The sequence below is a fragment of the Thalassophryne amazonica genome, chromosome 6, assembly GCF_902500255.1.
Source record: "Thalassophryne amazonica chromosome 6, fThaAma1.1, whole genome shotgun sequence".
Lineage (NCBI taxonomy): Eukaryota > Metazoa > Chordata > Actinopteri > Batrachoidiformes > Batrachoididae > Thalassophryne > Thalassophryne amazonica.
This window is the reverse complement of record NC_047108.1, coordinates 128,305,805-128,326,583: the sequence shown is the minus strand read 5'-3', so window position 1 is coordinate 128,326,583 and position 20,779 is coordinate 128,305,805. Positions and strand designations below refer to the sequence as shown.

The following is a 20,779-nucleotide window of genomic DNA, read 5'->3' as shown; positions in this document are numbered from 1 at the left end:
GCCCAAAAGGGACATACATACACCCCCTTTTGCATTTTGCAGCTCAGCTGAAAGGCTGATGAAAAATCATAACTCTGGTCAACACAATTTTTCTTGCAGGGAATTTTCCAACAGATTTTGGGTAATTTGGAGGCGCTGAATCTGAATCTGGTGTTACTTTTAGCCAGTCACATCATGTTTCATGCCCCTGTTCTGTGGAATGATCTCCCTGCATCAATAAAACAGTCAGATTCTGTGGAGATTTTCAAGTCCAGACTTAAGACGCATTTATTTTCCCTTTCATATGGCTACTGGTACAGTATAGTTCTAAGCTTTTTACTCTTTTAATTCATTTTGTTAGTAAACGCAGCGGGCTGCGGCCTCAGCTTTACCTAAATTCTGGGTCTTTTAGTGAAGTTTAGGGCTAGTGGCCGACGATCACCTTAGTATTTCCTGTTTTTCTTGTTGTTTAATGCTGACAAATTATACTGTATTTCTTGTCTTTTTGATGCCTGATTCTGTTTTTTTCTCTCTGTTTAAGGTGCAGCTCCATCCAGAGGTGGGTTTGGTATTTGTGCTGGAGACCCTCCTGTCCTGTGCACCAACAGCATTTCTTGTATATTCGTACGTGAATTGTTTTGTGAATTGTTCTGTAATTTGTGTCTGTATCATGGCCCAAGCAGAGGGTCACCCCTTTGAGTCTGGTCTGCTTGAGGTTTCTTTCTCAGAGGGAGTTTTTCTTACCACTGTTGCTCTGGGGGTTGGTAAGGTTAGACCTTACTTGTGTGAAGCACTTTGAGGCAACTCTGTTGTGATTTGGCGCTATATAAATGAAAATAAATTGAAATTTAAATTGAAATTGTTTCTCAGATATGAAAACATGTTTCTCGTATCAAGCATTGACGCAAAAGCTGCAGTCTCTCACACCTGTTTAGTGCCATAAACCATTTTACAGTTTATGGCACTGGAGGACTGAAAGACAAAACTTTATTGTCCGTTTTACAGACAATAAAGTTTTGTCTTATCTTATCTTAAACAATATTATGGCTTTGTTCACATTTTGCGAATCTGGTTTAAAAACTATGTGTTTGAAGCTGCTTTTTTGCACAATTAGTGGCATCAAACTTGTGAGTGAATGGTAAATGGACTGGATTTATATAGCGCTGTTCCATCTGCATCAGATCACATCATCTGCATGTTCCATATTGATGGATTATGCAACTTTTGCGTAATCCATCAATATGGAACATGCAGATTGCAAAAACAAAAATGCTACATTTTGAAAACAAGTCCTAGAGTTGATAACTAACTCTGGCTGCAAAAAATAGTACTGATAAGTATATAAAAAGTAAAATGGAAGTATACTTGAAACATACTTGCATGTACTACTTTTTGGTAAGGGATGACATAGCTCATATGACTCTATCTGGAGAGGGAGCAAATGTCATCAGAATGTTTTATCCAAGCTGCACTCTGTGTTAATTCTGCACCCAATTTTTCATCTTCAGCCAACACAGTCTATAAATTCAAATATGTTTAATCTTCTCAGTGGTTCCCCAGCAGCTTACCTCTGAATCTTAATCTTCATTAAACCTCAACAATTCTACATTCTTCCCATTAATCTTCAGTCTTCTATCTTCAATGGCCCTTGTTCACACAATTGTAGCTTCCTCTCTGCTTCCTCCTTCTGGACACTGCACAGTCATCTGCAAAAAGGCTGCACCAGAGGGGTTGCTCTTTAATTATAGACATCAATACATCCAAAGCCAAAAAAGTAAATGCTAAAGTAAAATGACTGTTTTTTGTCAGTGCAGCACCAACAAATACATTATTTCTTTAGATGAAAAACAAAACAAAACAAAAAAACAAACAAACAAACTGAGCATTAAACCATTATTATATTACTGCCTATGGAATCCTTTTGGAAATCAAAGGTAACATGTTTTTGAGACAATAAATAAATTACTAATAGTGGTTTCAAGAGTCCACTCAGCTAAATTGAGATAGAAATCATCCTCATTTACATGCTTTTCAGGGAATGAAATGCCATTATTTGGTCATTAATGCACATCACAGTGAATTTTAGCTCATTTTCTTTCTTAAATTTATCCTACATTGATGATGTTTCATTTCTTACAGAACACAGCTGTAAGATGTTGTACTGACTCATCACTCAGTGCCAAAAAGTTACATAAATTCGTAAGTCATATTTAGTTTGAATTACAATCTTATGCCAGCTGAAGGGCGATAATCTAAGCTGCATTCATGAATCCAACAATGACACATTGCACAGAGTGAGTGCAGCACTTTCACTCTTTGAGTACTGTGAGCAGTAAAAGACTCAGAGCTCCTCCCTGAGAGTTTGTGAAAACATTCCAGCAAAGAGACCAGTCAAAAAAAGAAGAAAATCTGAATCTCTCACTGTGGCCTCGGACTCAGTCCCACTAAGAAGCACTTACAGCGCAGTTTTAAACGGCGCACCACATGCAGCGTGTGTTTGTAGGACAGGAGCTGTTTTAGGAGAGAACCACAGCCCGGTTGGGACAAAACCAGAAGAAGCTCAGACGTTCTCTCCATTGACCAACAATGAAGGTGGTGTTCGTCCTGCTGGTTTCGTCAGCCTGGGCTTTGACCGGAGCTCAGTACTACTACCACGGCCTGATGACTTACCTGGAGAACAGGCTGCTAGCTGTTGAGGTAGGTGTCCTCTGTGAATGAAGGAGAAGAGTTTCAGTACTTCAAAAGGAGGTACACACTCAAAAAACCCAGCATGGGTGCTGTTGGTTTTTATGTCACATGAACGTAAGTTTGACATGTAGCTTCTACGATATAAAACCAAGTTTTATGGGTGAACACATTCAAGTCATGTACTTTTAACATAACTTAAAATTTTACTTGCTCAGTGAACATAATACAATTATGGAAAGTATTTCTACACAAGTAAAATGCATTAACATAGAAACAGTTTTACTGAGTGACCTAAATGTAAACTTGTTGGGTCAGTATTATGAATTTGCGTTACTGTTACTTAATTACCATGACTCAGGCCAACTAGATTTGTAAGAGTAAATGTAACAAAAAACCACAAAGTCCCTTTGGCTGTTCGCTTGTTTGCACTCGGGGTCACCACAGCAAATCCAAGGTGGATCTGCATAAACTGTGCTGATCCAGCACAGCGAAGTTAAGTTGACATTTTAAAAGTAGTTGTAACTACTTACAGTGCAGGCGTAGTGGCCAATTGGTTAGTGCACTTGGTTTCAGTAGGAAAGGTTCCCAGTTCAAACACCACAATTCTCCATGTAATGTGGAGTTGCATCAGGAAGGGCATCTGGTGTAAAACCTGTGCCAATTCAACATGCAGATATTCATTTTGTAAAATTGTATGTCACGTGTGTCAGTATCATGGCCCGAGCAGATGGTCACCCCTTTCAGTCTGGTCTGCTTGAGGTTTCCATAGTAGAGAAGCTTGAATCTTCGACTGGACTGGGTTGCTTGACGCGAGGATGTTTCACTTCAAATTGCAGAAGCTTCCTCAGCTAAAATTCTTGCTCTGGTAGTCTGACTTCTGTCTTGACTCTTGTAGAGAAGAATAAACCAGAAGCCAACAAAAGCTGGAGTTTTAAACCTAACCAGAACTCTCCTACCGAGAGGCAGACTGCTATTGGCTAGTGACTAAACAATAGCTTTAATTAGCACCTATTTTGCTCTAGTTAGCACCCTCCTAATGACAGGGCGGCTGTCCCTCCTATTGATGGGACGGACGCCTCTCCTGATGGCTCCCTTGACGACTCTCCTGATGACGTGAATGACTCATTACCATGATCAAAAGATTGAAACTGCTTTGACCTCAGTACCCCATTGTAAACAGGGGACAAAGCGTGTCTCAGACCCCCTCCCCGGTTAAGGCTGGGTTTCAATTGTTTCACATAGAATGCCTCCTTCACCCCTTTCTCAAACCATTCTTCTCTCTGGCTAATATTTTAACTTCCTTGTCCTCAAACGTGTGGTTAGTGTCTTTAAGGTGGAGATGAACTGCAGACTGAGGTCCACTGGCGACCTCTCTGTTGTGCTGGTATAGCCTTTTGTGTAAAGGTTGCTTAGTCTCACCTATGTAGTGTTTGATACAGTTTTCCTGACATCTGATAGAATACACTACATTGCTCTGTTTGTAACTAGGGATCATGTCCTTAGGGTGAACTAATTTCTGTCTCAAGGTGTCAACCGGTTTAAGGTAAACTGGGATTTTGTGCTGTCTGAAGATCCTCTGTAGTTTTTCCCCTACTCCTGCTAAATAAGGGAGAGACACTCCTCTTCTTCTTGTCTCCGTCTCCTGTCTATCTGGTCTCTTTGTTTTCTGGGACTTCTGCACTTTGTCCAGGGACCATCGTGGGTACCCACATACTGTGAGGGCTTTCCGGACAAGTTGTTGTTCTTTAGCTCTTCCCTCTGGGATGCCCGTGAAAGACGTCAAGGCTCTCTTCTCCACTTGCTCCACGTACAGATTAGCCACAATGGGGGATACCGGAGACCCCATCGCACAACCATGAATCTGCCTGTAGTAATTCCCCCTAAACAGGAAATACGTGGTGTTAAGACAGATCTCCAAGAGTTGGCATATGTGGTCTGGTGTGAATTTGGTCCTTTCAAGTAGAGACACATCCTCCAGCAGTCTCTGCCTCACAGCAGAGACGGCCTCAGCGGTGGCACAGATGAACAATGATGTCACATCAAATGACACCATAGTTTCATCTGCCTCCAGCTGAAGGTCCTTGATCTTGTTCACAAAATCTTGTGTGTTCTCCAAATGGTTGTCTGAGTTATCCACTGGAGGAGCCAAAATCCACTTGAGGTGCTTGGCCAAATTGTACGTGATGGAATCTGTGCTCGTCCTGTTTGTGGATTTTGGGCAGTCCATAGATGCATGGAGTGGCGTCCCCTGGGTACAGTCTGTAGTATGTCTGCCTGTCGATGATTCCCTCTTTCTCCAGGTTTTGGAGGTAGCTAATGATTTTCTTCTTATAGCTGCGTGTGGGGTCTCTCTTAAGACGTTCATATGTATTGGAGTCACTGAGCAAGTTGTTGATCTTGGCCTCTTGGCCCCAACAACTTGCTCCAACAAGTGTCTTAAGACTTAAGACGCACTTATTTTCCCTTTCGTATGGTTAGCATACTGGTATAGTTTTGTTTTACACTTTTTACTCTTTTAATTCATTTTATTAGTAAACGGAGCGTGCCGCGGCCTCAACTTTACCTAAATTCTGAAGTTTAGGGCTAGTGGCCAGCGATCACCTTAGTATTTCCTGTTTTTCTTGTTGTTTAATACTGGTAAATTATGCTGTATTTCTTGTCTTTCTGATGCCTGATTCTGTTTTTTCTCTCTGTTTAAGGTGCAGCTCCATCCAGAGATGGGTGTGGTGTTTGTGCTGGAGACCCTCCTGTCTTGTGCACCAACAGCATTTCTTGTATATTCGTCCGTGAATTGTTCTGTGAATTGTTTCTGTAATTTAGGTTTGTAGAATGGCCCAAGCAGATGGTCACCCCTTTGAGTCTGGTCTGCTTGAGGTTTCTTCCTCAAATCATCAGAGGGAGTTTTTCCTTACCACTGTTGCTCTGTGGGTTAGTAAGGTTAGACCTTACTTGTGTGAAGCACCTTGAGGCAACTTTGTTGTGATTTGGTGCTATATAAATGAAAATAAATTGAAATTAAAAATTCCAGGGTGTTGATGTCAAGCTGAAGCACTTGTTTTATTCTGTGGAGGTTATAATGCAGCGTGTCTCTGCTCTTGACTTACAGTGAAGGGGACATGAAATACACAGAGGATTACAAACCACATTTCCTCTGGAAGAATTTAATTCTAATTTAAATCATTCAAAAGCACAAATTCATTCTTTGGATGATATTTTCTGAGTATTTATTTTCATAAATCATGCTCCTCCTGCTGTGATGGTTTTTTTTAAAATATTGAGCCCTTATCAAAATGAAATCACTTGTCTATTCGAGGATCAATCCTCCACATCATCCTCCTCCCCGTGGCGCCCCACAAGTCTTGGTTCCAATATGTTGCTCTGATTGTGTATTGACGTGAAAACGGCAATTCATCAGTGAGTTTGTCCACTCAACTTTCATTTCCATTTGACCACAGGCAGGCAACAAGTGTAGGGAGAAAATGGAGCGGAGGCAGATGCCTTCGTTTATTACTTCTCATCCTGAATAATTCATTTGTCTAGCTGACGGTGTTGGTCACGACACTGAGACACACAGAACTGATCAAACTGTAGCTGAAAACATAAAGTCACAAGAAATTTGTATTGATGGTTAATCAGGTTTGAATTTTTCAAAGCGATAAAACCACCAGAATTTTCTCAGTGAGTTTTTAAATGTCTCTATGCACAAATATCAGACTTGAACCGGCAGCATTGTTGGAGTGTAACCGTTTCCTGTTCGTGCTTCACTGATTTGTATTAAGTGAAGCTTCGACTGGCTAATGGGCTCCAAAAAATAAGACTGATAAGATTCTATAGAGATATGAAGAAGGAAAAATTGTGCCCATGCCTATTATAATTGTCTTCCACTTTGTTCCATTTGAAGCCTCGATAATCTCAAACCTGCCTCTTCATAGTAAGTGGTTTTGGAAAATTAGAAGGGATTTTTTCTCTTTATCATACAACTTCAGTAGAGATAACATTTGCATAACATAGAAAAATGTAAGGGCCTAATATTCCACAGGCACAAAGCAGCACACAGTACAACGCAGGTGTCATTGGTGGTTTCCAGCCATGGAATGCCCAGCACCCACGTACTTTAAATCATAAGTCCACTTGCACCACCAACCACCTCTACTGGTGGTTGGCTCTCACTGCGGTATTGTATCACTTCCTGTTCCGGAGCACAGCGGTGTTTTTCTGTATCTGTTAGCTGTTTAATCTGCGCAGTTAGATTGATCTAGTTATCTAGATTACGATTTGTTTCCCAGTGTAATCTTTACGTGCCTTAACTAAAGCACTCCTTCTGCTGAATCACCTCTAAATTATTTACACATTATTCACTTTGCGTGTTTTTAGGAATCCGCTAGCTTAGCGTAGCTACTAGCTCTTAGCCGATTTAGCATGGCGGCTTCTCCTGTCTCTCCCGCACTTTTCTGCTCTGGGTGTGAAATGTTTAGTTATTCCTCGGCCTCCTTTAGCAGTAATGGTACTTGTAATAAGTGTAGCTTATTCGTAGCTTTGGAGGCCAGGCTGGGCGAATTGGAGACTCGGCTCCGCACCGTGGAAAATTCTACAGCTAGCCAGGCCCCTGTAGTCGGTGCGGACCAAGGTAGCTTAGCCGCCGTTAGTTCCCCCCTGGCAGATCCCGAGCAGCCGGGAAAGCAGGCCGACTGGGTGACTGTGAGGAGGAAGCGTAGCCCTAAACAGAAGCCCCGTGTACACCGCCAACCCATTCACATTTCTAACCGTTTTTCCCCACTCGACGACACACCCGCCGAGGATCAAACTCTGGTTATTGGCGACTCTGTTTTGAGAAATGTGAAGTTAGCGACACCAGCAACCATAGTCAATTGTCTTCCGGGGGCCAGAGCAGGCGACATTGAAGGAAATTTGAAACTGCTGGTTAAGGCTAAGCGTAAATTTGGTAAGATTGTAATTCACGTCGGCAGTAATGACACTCGGTTACGCCAATCGGAGGTCACTAAAATTAACATTAAATCGGTGTGTAACTTTGCAAAAACAATGTCGGACTCTGTAGTTTTCTCTGGGCCCCTCCCCAATCAGACCGGGAGTGACATGTTTAGCCGCATGTTCTCCTTGAATTGCTGGCTGTCTGAGTGGTGTCCAAAAAATGAGGTGGGCTTCATAGATAATTGGCAAAGCTTCTGGGGAAAACCTGGTCTTGTTAGGAGAGACGGCATCCATCCCACTTTGGATGGAGCAGCTCTCATTTCTAGAAATCTGGCTAATTTTCTTAAATCCTCCAAACCGTGACTATCCAGGGTTGGGACCAGGAAGCAGAGTTGTAGTCTTACACACCTCTCTGCAGCTTCTCTCCCCCTGCCATCCCCTCATTACCCCATCCCCGTAGAGACGGTGCCTGCTCCCAGACTACCAATAACCAGCAAAAATCTATTTAAGCATAAAAATTCAAAAAGAAAAAATAATATAGCACCTTCTACTGCACCACAGACTAAAACAGTTAAATGTGGTCTATTAAACATTAGGTCTCTCTCTTCTAAGTCCCTGTTGGTAAATGATATAATAATTGATCAACATATTGATTTATTCTGCCTAACAGAAACCTGGTTACAGCAGGATGAATATGTTAGTTTAAATGAGTCAACACCCCCGAGTCACACTAACTGTCAGAATGCTCGTAGCACGGGCCGAGGCGGAGGATTAGCAGCAATCTTCCATTCCAGCTTATTAATTAATCAAAAACCCAGACAGAGCTTTAATTCATTTGAAAGCTTGTCTCTTAGTCTTGTCCATCCAAATTGGAAGTCCCAAAAAAACAGTTTTATTTGTTATTATCTATCGTCCACCTGGTCGTTACTGTGAGTTTCTCTGTGAATTTTCAGACCTTTTGTCTGACTTAGTGCTTAGCTCAGATAAGATAATTATAGTGGGCGATTTTAACATCCACACAGATGCTGAGAATGACAGCCTCAACACTGCATTTAATCTATTATTAGACTCTATTGGCTTTGCTCAAAAAGTAAATGAGTCCACCCACCACTTTAATCATATCTTAGATCTTGTTCTGACTTATGGTATGGAAATAGAAGACTTAACAGTATTCCCTGAAAACTCCCTTCTGTCTGATCATTTTTTAATAACATTTACATTTACTCTGATGGACTACCCAGCAGTAGGGAATAAGTTTCATTACACTAGAAGTCTTTCAGAAAGCGCTGTAACTAGGTTTAAGGATATGATTCCTTCTTTGTGTTCTCTAATGCCATGTGGCAACACGGTGCAGAGTGGCTACCTAGGCTCTGTAAGGGAGATAGAGTATCTCGTCAATAGTTTTACATCCTCATTGAAGACAACTTTGGATGCTGTAGCTCCTCTGAAAAAGAGAGCTTTAAATCAGAAGTGTCTGACTCCATGGTATAACTCTCAAACTCGTAGCTTAAAGCAGATAACCCGTAAGTTGGAGAGGAAATGGCGTCTCACTAATTTAGAAGATCTTCACTTAGCCTGGAAAAAGAGTCTGTTGCTCTATAAAAAAGCCCTCCGTAAAGCTAGGACATCTTTCTACTCATCACTAATTGAAGAAAATAAGAACAACCCCAGGTTTCTTTTCAGCACTGTAGCCAGGCTGACAAAGAGTCAGAGCTCTATTGAGCTGAGTATTCCATTATCTTTAACTAGTAATGAGTTCATGACTTTCTTTGCTAACAAAATTTTAACTATTAGAGAAAAAATTACTCATAACCATCCCAAAGACGTATCGTTATCTTTGGCTGCTTTCAGTGATGCCGGTATTTGGTTAGACTCTTTCTCTCCGATTGTTCTGTCTGAGTTATTTTCATTAGTTACTTCATCCAAACCATCAACATGTTTATTAGACCCCATTCCTACCAGGCTGCTCAAGGAAGCCCTACCATTATTTAATGCTTCGATCTTAAATATGATCAATCTATCTTTGTTAGTTGGCTATGTACCACAGGCTTTTAAGGTGGCAGTAATTAAACCATTACTTAAAAAGCCATCACTTGACCCAGCTATCTTAGCTAATTATAGGCCAATCTCCAACCTTCCTTTTCTCTCAAAAATTCTTGAAAGGGTAGTTGTAAAACAGCTAACTGATCATCTGCAGAGGAATGGTCTATTTGAAGAGTTTCAGTCAGGTTTTAGAATTCATCATAGTACAGAAACAGCATTAGTGAAGGTTACAAATGATCTTCTTATGGCCTCGGACAGTGGACTCATCTCTGTGCTTGTTCTGTTAGACCTCAGTGCTGCTTTTGATACTGTTGACCATAAAATTTTATTACAGAGATTAGAGCATGCCATAGGTATTAAAGGCACTGCGCTGCGGTGGTTTGAATCATATTTGTCTAATAGATTACAATTTGTTCATGTAAATGGGGAATCTTCTTCACAGACTAAAGTTAATTATGGAGTTCCACAAGGTTCTGTGCTAGGACCAATTTTATTCACTTTATATATGCTTCCCTTAGGCAGTATTATTAGACGGTATTGCTTAAATTTTCATTGTTACGCAGATGATACCCAGCTTTATCTATCCATGAAGCCAGAGGACACACACCAATTAGCTAAACTGCAGGATTGTCTTACAGACATAAAGACATGGATGACCTCTAATTTCCTGCTTTTAAACTCAGATAAAACTGAAGTTATTGTTCTTGGCCCCACAAATCTTAGAAACATGGTGTCTAACCAGATCCTTACTCTGGATGGCATTACCCTGACCTCTAGTAATACTGTGAGAAATCTTGGAGTCATTTTTGATCAGGATATGTCATTCAAAGCGCATATTAAACAAATATGTAGGACTGCTTTTTTGCATTTACGCAATATCTCTAAAATCAGAAAGGTCTTGTCTCAGAGTGATGCTGAAAAACTAATTCATGCATTTATTTCCTCTAGGCTGGACTATTGTAATTCATTATTATCAGGTTGTCCTAAAAGTTCCCTAAAAAGCCTTCAGTTAATTCAAAAGGCTGCAGCTAGAGTGCTGACGGGGACTAGAAGGAGAGAGCATATCTCACCCATATTGGCCTCTCTTCATTGGCTTCCTGTTAATTCTAGAATAGAATTTAAAATTCTTCTTCTTACTTATAAGGTTTTGAATAATCAGGTCCCATCTTATCTTAGGGACCTCGTAGTACCATATCACCCCAATAGAGCACTTCGCTCTCAGACTGCAGGCTTACTTGTAGTTCCTAGGGTTTGTAAGAGTAGAATGGGAGGCAGAGCCTTCAGCTTTCAGGCTCCTCTCCTGTGGAACCAGCTCCCAATTCAGATCAGGGAGACAGACACCCTCTCTACTTTTAAGATTAGGCTTAAAACTTTCCTTTTTGCTAAAGCTTATAGTTAGGGCTGGATCAGGTGACCCTGAACCATCCCTTAGTTATGCTGCTATAGACGTAGACTGCTGGGGGGTTCCCATGATGCACTGAGTGTTTCTTTCTCTTTTTGCTCTGTATGCACCACTCTGCATTTAATCATTAGTGATCGATCTCTGCTCCCCTCCACAGCATGTCTTTTTCCTGGTTCTCTCCCTCAGCCCCAACCAGTCCCAGCAGAAGACTGCCCCTCCCTGAGCCTGGTTCTGCTGGAGGTTTCTTCCTGTTAAAAGGGAGTTTTTCCTTCCCACTGTAGCCAAGTGCTTGCTCACAGGGGGTCGTTTTGACCGTTGGGGTTTTACATCATTATTGTATGGCCTTGCCTTACAATATAAAGCGCCTTGGGGCAACTGTTTGTTGTGATTTGGCGCTATATAAAAAAAAAATTGATTGAAATTGATTGATTGATTGACTTGCACTCATCTGTGTGTCTGTGGGTGTGTTGGTCCAAAATTAAGTGTAGCTAGGTGCAGTGATTGTGCATTGGCATCATCAATCATCATCATCATCAATTTTATTTATATAGTGCCAAATCACAACAAACAGTTGCCCCAAGGCGCTTTATATTATAAGGCAAAGCCATACAATAATTACGGAAAAACCCCAACGGTCAAAACAACCCCCTGTGAGCAAGCACTTGGCAACAGTGGGAAGGAAAAACTCCCTTTTAACAGGAAGAAACCTCCAGCAGAACCAGGCTCAGGGAGGGGCAGTCTTCTGCTGGGACTGGTTGGGGCTGAGGGAGAGAACCAGGAAAAAGACATGCTGTGGAGGGGAGCAGAGATCAATCACTAATGATTAAATGCAGAGTGGTGCATACAGAGCAAAAAGAGAAAGAAACACTCAGTGCATCATGGGAACCCCCCCAGCAGTCTAAGTCTATAGCAGCAGGAAATTAGAGGTCATCCATGTCTTTATGTCTGTAAGACAATCCTGCAGTTTAGCTAATTGGTGTGTGTCCTCTGGCTTCATGGATAGATAAAGCTGGGTATCATCTGCGTAACAATGAAAATTTAAGCAATGCCGTCTAATAATACTGCCTAAGGGAAACATGTATAAAGTGAATAAAATTGGTCCTAGCACAGAACCTTGTGGAACTCCATAATTAACCTCAGTCTGTGAAGAAGATTCCCCATTTACATGAACAAATTGTAATCTATTAGACAAATATGATTCAAACCACCACAGCGCAGTGCCTTTAATACCTATGGCATGCTCTAATCTCTGTAATAAAATTTTATGGTCAACAGTATCAAAAGCAGCACTGAGGTCTAACAGGACAAGCACAGAGATGAGTCCACTGTCTGAGGCCATAAGAAGATCATTTGTAACCTTCACTAATGCTGTTTCTGTACTATGATGAATTCTAAAACCTGACTGAAACTCTTCAAATAGACCATTCCTCTGCAGATGATCAGTTAGCTGTTTTACAACTACCCTTTCAAGAATTTTTGAGAGAAAAGGAAGGTTGGAGATTGGCCTATAATTAGCTAAGATAGCTGGGTCAAGTGATGGCTTTTTAAGTAATGGTTTAATTACTGCCACCTTAAAAGCCTGTGGTACATAGCCAACTAATAAAGATAGATTGATCATATTTAAGACTGGAGCATTAATTAATGGTAGGGCTTCCTTGAGCAGCCTGGTAGGAATGGGGTCTAATAGACATGTTGATGGTTTGGAGGAAGTGACTAATGAAAATAACTCAGACAGAACAATCGGAGAGAAAGAGTCTAACCAAATACCAGCATCACTGAAAGCAGCCGAACATAAAGATATGTCTTTGGGATGGTTATGAATAATTTTTTCTCTAATAGTTAAAATTTTATTTGCAAAGAAAGTCATGAAGTCATTACTAGTTAAAGTTAAAGGAATACTCAGCTCAATAGAGCTCTGACTCTTTGTCAGCCTGGCTACAGTGCTGAAAAGAAACCTGGGGTTGTTCTTATTTTCTTCAATTAGTGATGAGTAGTAAGATGTCCTAGCTTTACGGAGGGCTTTTTCATAGAGCAACAGACTCTTTTTCCAGGCTAAGTGAAGATCTTCTAAATTAGTGAGATGCCATTTCCTCTCCAACTTACGGGTTATCTGCTTTAAGCTGCAAGTTTGTGAGTTATACCACAGAGTCAGGCACTTCTGATTTAAAGCTCTCTTTTTCAGAGGAGCTACAGCATCCAAAGTTGTCTTCAATGCGGATGTAAAACTATTGACGAGATAATCTATCTCACTTACAGAGTTTAGGTAGCTACTCTGCACTGTGTTGGTATATGGCATTAGAGAACATAACAAAGAAGGAATCATATCCTTAAACCTAGTTACAGCGCTTTATGAAAGACTTCTAGTGTAATGAAACTTATTCCCCACTGCTGGGTAGTCCATCAGAGTAAATGTAAATGTTATTAAGAAATGATCAGACAGAAGGGAGTTTTCAGGGAATACTGTTAAGTCTTCAATTTCCATACCATAAGTCAGAACAAGATCTAAGATATGATTAAAGTGGTTGGTGGACTCATTTACATTTTGAGCAAAGCCAATTGAGTCTAATAATAGATTAAATGCAGTGTTGAGGCTGTCATTCTCAGCATCTGTGTGGATGTTAAAATCGCCCACTATAATTATCTTATCTGAGCTAAGCACTAAGTCAGTCACAGTAACAACCAGGTGGACGATAGATAATAACAAATAAAACTGGTTTTGGGACTTCCAGTTTGGATGGACAAGACTAAGAGTCAAGCTTTCAAATGAATTAAAGCTCTGTCTGGGTTTTTGATTAATTAATAAGCTGGAATGGAAGATTGCTGCTAATCCTCCGCCTCGGCCCGTGCTACGAGCGTTCTGGCAGTTAGTGTGACTTGGGGGTGTTGACTCATTTAAACTAACATATTCATCCTGCTGTAACCAGGTTTCTGTAAGGCAGAATAAATCAATATGTTGATCAATTATTATATCATTTACCAACAGGGACTTAGAAGAGAGAGACCTAATGTTTAATAGACCACATTTAACTGTTTTAGTCTGTGGTGCAGTTGAAGGTGCTATATTATTTTTTCTTTTTGAATTTTTATGCTTAAATAGATTTTTGCTGGTTATTGGTAGTCTGGGAGCAGGCACCGTCTCTACGGGGATGGGGTAATGAGGGGATGGCAGGGGGAGAGAAGCTGCAGAGAGGTGTGTAAGACTACAACTCTGCTTCCTGGTCCCAACCCTGGATAGTCACGGTTTGGAGGATTTAAGAAAATTGGCCAGATTTCTAGAAATGAGAGCTGCTCCATCCAAAGTGCGATGGATGCCGTCTCTCCTAACAAGACCAGGTTTTCCCCAGAAGCTTTGCCAATTATCTATGAAGCCCATCATGTAGGAACACGAAAATAATTGCACCGCAGAACAACAAAAACAGTGGTTGGCAACTGTGGGTTAGGGGTTAGGGCTATCGAAGCTAACTTTTTGGATAGCTGTGCCCACCACTGGTAGTGAGTACCTTGTATGGCAGCTCCCTCACATCTGGGTGAATGTGAGGCATTATTGTAAAGTGCTTTGAGCATCTGATGCAGATGGAAAAGCGCTATATAAAAATGCAGTCCACTTACCATTTCTAATAAAGTAACTTTTCAAAGTAACTATGGCAGCACTGCTTCCTACCAATAAATATCATTATTTCTATACACGTCTGACTTTTTTGTTGAAAGGAAGAGTGTTTTAAAACATATAATCACAGCAACCAATCAGCAAAAACATATCTTTAACATTTTTATAAAATGTTAAAGTACAATCTGATTTTATGAACAAGTCCACTCACAAAATCAGTAATAAACTGTTTAAAGTCAATTTAAGGCAATACACTAATGTGGCAACATAATCCTGGTCCGTGTTCTTGATTGGCTGTTGTGATGATGGCACAATCTCTTCAAAAAACAACAGTTCAATTACATCTTTAAAGAGATCAAAAAGTGACAAATCCTTAAAATACACAGTGTAGATAAATAAAATGTTTAACAGCATAAAGAACGTGCAAATGAGTAATATATAATCTATAATATATAATATATAATAATGAGTAATATAATCTGGATTAATTTTGAAATGAGAAATGTCATTTAGTTACTTTTTACTGTCCCAGTTGTTATAAGTTGTGCAAATATAAAAAGATGTTTTTAGATATATGTTTACTGTTAAACTTAAAAATGATCAATTTTCCTAATAAACGATGCACACCATCGTGCCATACGCAAGCCATATCTGACAGCTGAGCCCAATCTGACAGTCAGAGAGATATGCAAACCACATACACACAGATGTTTCTTGTTTTATAGATAGCTGACAGATGGCACCTTGATTGGTTTATTTCATGTTATGCCTCAGATGCTCCCATGAATTAAAAAGGTTAAGCAGCAAAAATGAAGTTAAATGGACTAATGCAATGCACAGTGGATGGGCATCATATATCGTCAAGATAGGGCCCAAAGTTCAGGTCAGTGCATTCATCATTTCAGTGGAACAATGACACAATATCTGCGACAAGGTCGAACAGTCAGTGTGCAGCGACGGGCCATCACATATATTAGCCCTCTGTCATCATCTTTGTTTGTTACTGAGAAACAAAATGCACTTTTATTGGAGTCTGTAAAGAAATGAGAAATGTTAGCTCACATCAATCTCAGTTAGGGCTCACAAAAGCAGTTACTCACTGATTGTCACAAGTGAGAAATAAATCTTTTTTCTCGTTTTCTGCTGGGAACATAGTGCCAACAGTTCTGTTGATATCCATGATATTTATTCATGCACTGTGTATACATGGCAAACAGTTAGCCATTTTTACAGCTGAGCTCACGCAGACATGAACTGATAATTATGCTGCTGATCTTGAAGAACACACAAGTTGGGAAACTATTTTCTTGCAGTGAAATGATCATTCCTAGTTTACAGAGACCCAACATCTCAGCAGGCCTAAAAGAAGAAGAAGACCAGTTCATTGTTCCGTGTCACATGAAAGATGCATCGGCCTCTTGACGATGAAGACTAAGATGAGAGTTGGCTCAGTGCCGCAACAAAACTTTGTGACCTCCCAGTGGACGGATCAGACAGTCATCAGACAAAAAAAAAAAAAAAAAAGTGTGAGAACAAGGTGAAAGATGATGAGGTAGAAACAAAAGTGTGAAAGGATGGTTCTGCATCAGCAATAAAAACAGAACAGGCTCAGTATTTCTGTCATTGAAATATTGTTCTCCTTCTTTCAGCTGCTCCCGTTAGAGATTAACACAGCAGGTCAGCCGTCCTCGTCTCACCCTGTCCTCTGCCTCTTTGTTTCCTCTTACTCCTTACTCTGGATGGCATTACCCTGACCTCTAGTAATACTGTGAGAAATCTTGGAGTCATTTTTGATCAGGATATGTCATTCAAAGCGCATATTAAACAAATATGTAGGACTGCTTTTTTGCATTTACGCAATATCTCTAAAATCAGAAAGGTCTTGTCTCAGAGTGATGCTGAAAAACTAATTCATGCATTTATTTCCTCTAGGCTGGACTATTGTAATTCATTATTATCAGGTTGTCCTAAAAGTTCCCTAAAAAGCCTTCAGTTAATTCAAAATGCTGCAGCTAGAGTACTGACGGGGACTAGAAGGAGAGAGCATATCTCACCCATATTGGCCTCTCTTCATTGGCTTCCTGTTAATTCTAGAATAGAATTTAAAATTCTTCTTCTTACTTATAAGGTTTTGAATAATCAGGTCCCATCTTATCTTAGGGACCTCGTAGTACCATATCACCCCAATAGAGCGCTTCGCTCTCAGACTGCAGGCTTACTTGTAGTTCCTAGGGTTTGTAAGAGTAGAATGGGAGGCAGAGCCTTCAGCTTTCAGGCTCCTCTCCTGTGGAACCAGCTCCCAATTCAGATCAGGGAGACAGACACCCTCTCTACTTTTAAGATTAGGCTTAAAACTTTCCTTTTTGCTAAAGCTTATAGTTAGGGCTGGATCAGGTGACCCTGGACCATCCCTTGGTTATGCTGCTATAGACGTAGACTGCTGGGGGGTTCCCATGATGCACTGTTTCTTTCTCTTTTTGCTCTGTATGCACCACTCTGCATTTAATCATTAGTGATTGATCTCTGCTCCCCTCCACAGCATGTCTTTTTCCTGGTTCTCTCCCTCAGCCCCAACCAGTCCCAGCAGAAGACTGCCCCTCCCTGAGCCTGGTTCTGCTGGAGGTTTCTTCCTGTTAAAAGGGAGTTTTTCCTTCCCACTGTAGCCAAGTGCTTGCTCACAGGGGGTCGTTTTGACCGTTGGGGTTTTACATAATTATTGTATGGCCTTGCCTTACAATATAAAGCGCCTTGGGGCAACTGTTTGTTGTGATTTGGCGCTATATAAAAAAAATTGATTGATTGATTGTCCCTCACACCAATCACCTGCATGTCCTCCCTCACCACATTCATAATGCCTTGGAGCTCCATCTTCAGCATCCGTCTCCCTATATACCCTGGGTCAACGCAGTCTCACACCCGACTCATCACATTTTGATGCAAACAGTTTCATTTGATTCGACATCAATATGTGACAAGTTGAGTAACCTTGTTGTGTCACTTTGAGACGTACGGGGAAACACTAACCCTAACCTTGACCATATAACCAAAACATAGATAAACGTACTTGATGACGCAGAAGTGATGCAGAGAAATCTGCACAATGTTAGACAGAAATTATGCTGCTATCAAAAAATGCATCCCCCCCCCCTCATCACTAAATGATGAAACAGGTTATCTGACACAACACACAGTGACAGAAAGATTCAAGATTCAAACAACTTCACTGATCCCTAAAAGGGCAATTCATATCACACCCACTTACCTCAGACAAAAATACAGCAATGAATCCACAATTATTACTAGTTGAACGTAATAATGGAACACATCAGAATTAAAACAACTGCACATAGACATTTGATTGTTTATGTACACAAAAGTTTGAGACAGTCCGTCATCTGAATTCAGGCAGTGTGAGCGCGGGCTGCAGCAGCTTCGTGCCGCACAACTGAGCTTGGGGGGTGGAGGTTGCTACAGCCGTGCTGCACGGCCTCCCACAGGGGGAAGGGAGTAGCAAGTGCGGAGGCCGGGGTGGGGTGGGAGGACAGAAATACAAGAGGGGTGGGGGGCAGTGTGTGTAAAATTTCTCTAAATCCACAAGCACACTCATTCATTCATTCAAACCTTTATTTAATCAGGAAAAGCTCATTGAGATTAAAAATCTCTTTTCCAAGAGAGTCCTGGCCAAGACAGGCAGCAAAAAAGACAATGATAACACAATCAAAAGAGACAAACAGGATAAAACAAACATTGATACTCATGAAACATGTTGTTAAAAATAAGCATCATGTGATCATCTGTCCAAGCATCTACAGACTGATGTTTCAGCCTCCAAGTCTTGTAGTAGTGCTTTAAAAGTATTTAAAGAGACCAGCTCCTGAAGTTTCAGGTCATTTTGTAAGTTGTTCCAGGTGAAGGGTGCTGCGAATTTAAAAGCCTTCTTTCCCCGTTCTGTTCTGACCTTAGGAACAGGCAGAAACAGCACACGGTGCAACTTCTGGCCTCCTCTGTTTTTCTTCATCAGCACTCTGAAAGCAAATATCACATCTCTCTCTCAGCATGAAGCCATATTGCTGCTCAAAGATCTCCTCACCTTTTGTAAAATTATTAGCATAAAAAGCTGTTTTTCCTTAAAGGACATGGTGGAGTCAACAAGATCTTTCACTTTGGAGGGTCACAGGACTATCCAGTGATACTGCTAATTGATCATTACTCATGTTTAGTAGCACCATTTTAGTCTTCTCTGAATGTAGAGGAAATTAAATGACTGAGTTCTTCATATGAGACTCCTTAATTAACTCCTTAATGGGGGAGGTGATGGTCTAGTGGTCTGTTGGGCTTTAGTCCAGAAGATCATGGGTTCAAATCCCTGCCTGACTGGAAAATCACTAAGGGCCCTTGGGCAAGGCCGTTAATCCCCTATTGTTCCCGGTGTGTAGTGAGCGCCTTGTATGGCAGCACCCTGACATTGGGGTGAATGTGAGGCATTATTGTAAAGTGCTTTGAGCGTCTGATGCAGATGGAAAAGCGCTATATAAATGCAGTCCATTTACCGTTTAATTGTGCAGACAGGAATATAAAACAAGGTGTCATCAGCATTACAGGGAAAATGTATTGCTTAAACTCCATTCTTACTTTCTTTGATATGCATGTTGGAAGATCACAGTGTGTAACTGTGACAGACTGGTGTGTGAATGTCAAGGTTGTACACAAGTGTGACCCAGTATGTAGTCTGACAATGTAACATGTTGGATTTATGCCATGCAACATGCAAAAACAGTCACTGCACTCCAACAGTGTAAATTCAGCACAAGTTTGGAAAATGTCCCAGTGATGTCACAGCATGTAGTATGTCACATGCTGTATGCTGTGGGTACAACAAGCCCCTGACACAATGCCAAAATATTGTGGTTCATCACAGGCACTCGCCATGCTACGTTAATGTAAGAATGGTGCTTGAATAGTGTCCAATTTTACCACAAGCTATTAAAACAATGTTCCCAAATCGAACCCTGTTGTGCACCATATTTCACTGCAGTTTTTTTTTTAATCATACAGGACTTCAGAATCAGAAATGCTAAACTTCTCTAGTTTATAGCTATGCAATGATCAACAGTGTCATAAGCTTCTTTGAGGTTAAGTAAGACAGCAGTTAAATAGAGTCAACGTCCACAGCCAGCAAACGTTCATTCACACATTTAATGAGTGCATTTTCTGAAGAGTTATATGTAAGTCCTAAAGTCTCTGTGGAAGGACTGTAGAAGGACTGTTTTCTGACAAATGTATCAAAACTACCTAGAAATATACAAAAACACAGTTAAAAAAGTGATTTTAGTGGTGTGGTTGGTAAGAAAAACTATTTTGGAAACCCACAGCACAGCATAACGCTTGGTTATTTGTTATGTAGGACCGTATGGAGTTCTGGCAAGGGCAGTCTCACCGTTTTCACACAGAGCTGCAGGATTTCAAAAAACTAACATCTGAGGCCATGGATGGGCTGAGAAAAGAGCACAGTGTGCTGTTCAAAGACGTGGAGCGAGCTGCGGTGCAAGTGGACCGCGTGGAGCGGGAGATGGACTACGTGGAGACCCAGATGTCCCCTCGGGCCTGTGTGGATAAGGCTGATAAGGTGGTGGAGCAGGGAGCCTGGAGCCTGGAGGAGAGCCGAGGAGATGAAGAGGAGGAAAAGGACTGGGAGGAGCTACATTCTACAGTCTCTGGTGAGCTGCAAAGTGGGACAACAAAAACCTACTGCTCTACCTTTTAGCATTTGAACGGTGACTGATTTGTATCATCACAACACTGACTTTTAGAGACACAATATTCTTGGTTCTATTCATTGGAAATCTCAGTCTTCTGAAAAGAAACTTTGTTGTTGCTGCACTGTCAATTTTTTGAACACTGGGAGCGAGAGTTGTGTTGGGTCTTGGTCTCGAGACTGGTTTTGAGACCACTTTTTCACTTACTTGGTTTCATCTTGCAAATGAAAGCAATTCTGCTTGAACCTTAACCCAGTTAAAAATAAATAAGTAAACACATGAAATAAAAATAATAAATATAATTATTATTATCATTATTATATTAATTATTAACGGAATTTAACGTGAACCTTCAAAAGTGCTCAGTATTTATCT

General features: G+C 40.8%; 1 protein-coding gene across 1 annotated transcript; it reads left to right on the top strand.

Moving 5' to 3' along the window:
• Nucleotides 1-2,393: 2,393 nt before the first annotated feature.
• olfml3a (olfactomedin-like 3a) lies at nucleotides 2,394-20,412 on the top strand. The gene is made up of 2 exons (XM_034171555.1): nucleotides 2,394-2,676; nucleotides 20,053-20,412. The coding sequence occupies exons 1-2, from the start codon at nucleotides 2,566-2,568 to the stop codon at nucleotides 20,410-20,412; spliced, it is 471 nt and encodes a 156-aa protein (XP_034027446.1). The 5' UTR covers nucleotides 2,394-2,565.
• The last annotated feature ends 367 nt before the right edge of the window (nucleotides 20,413-20,779 follow it).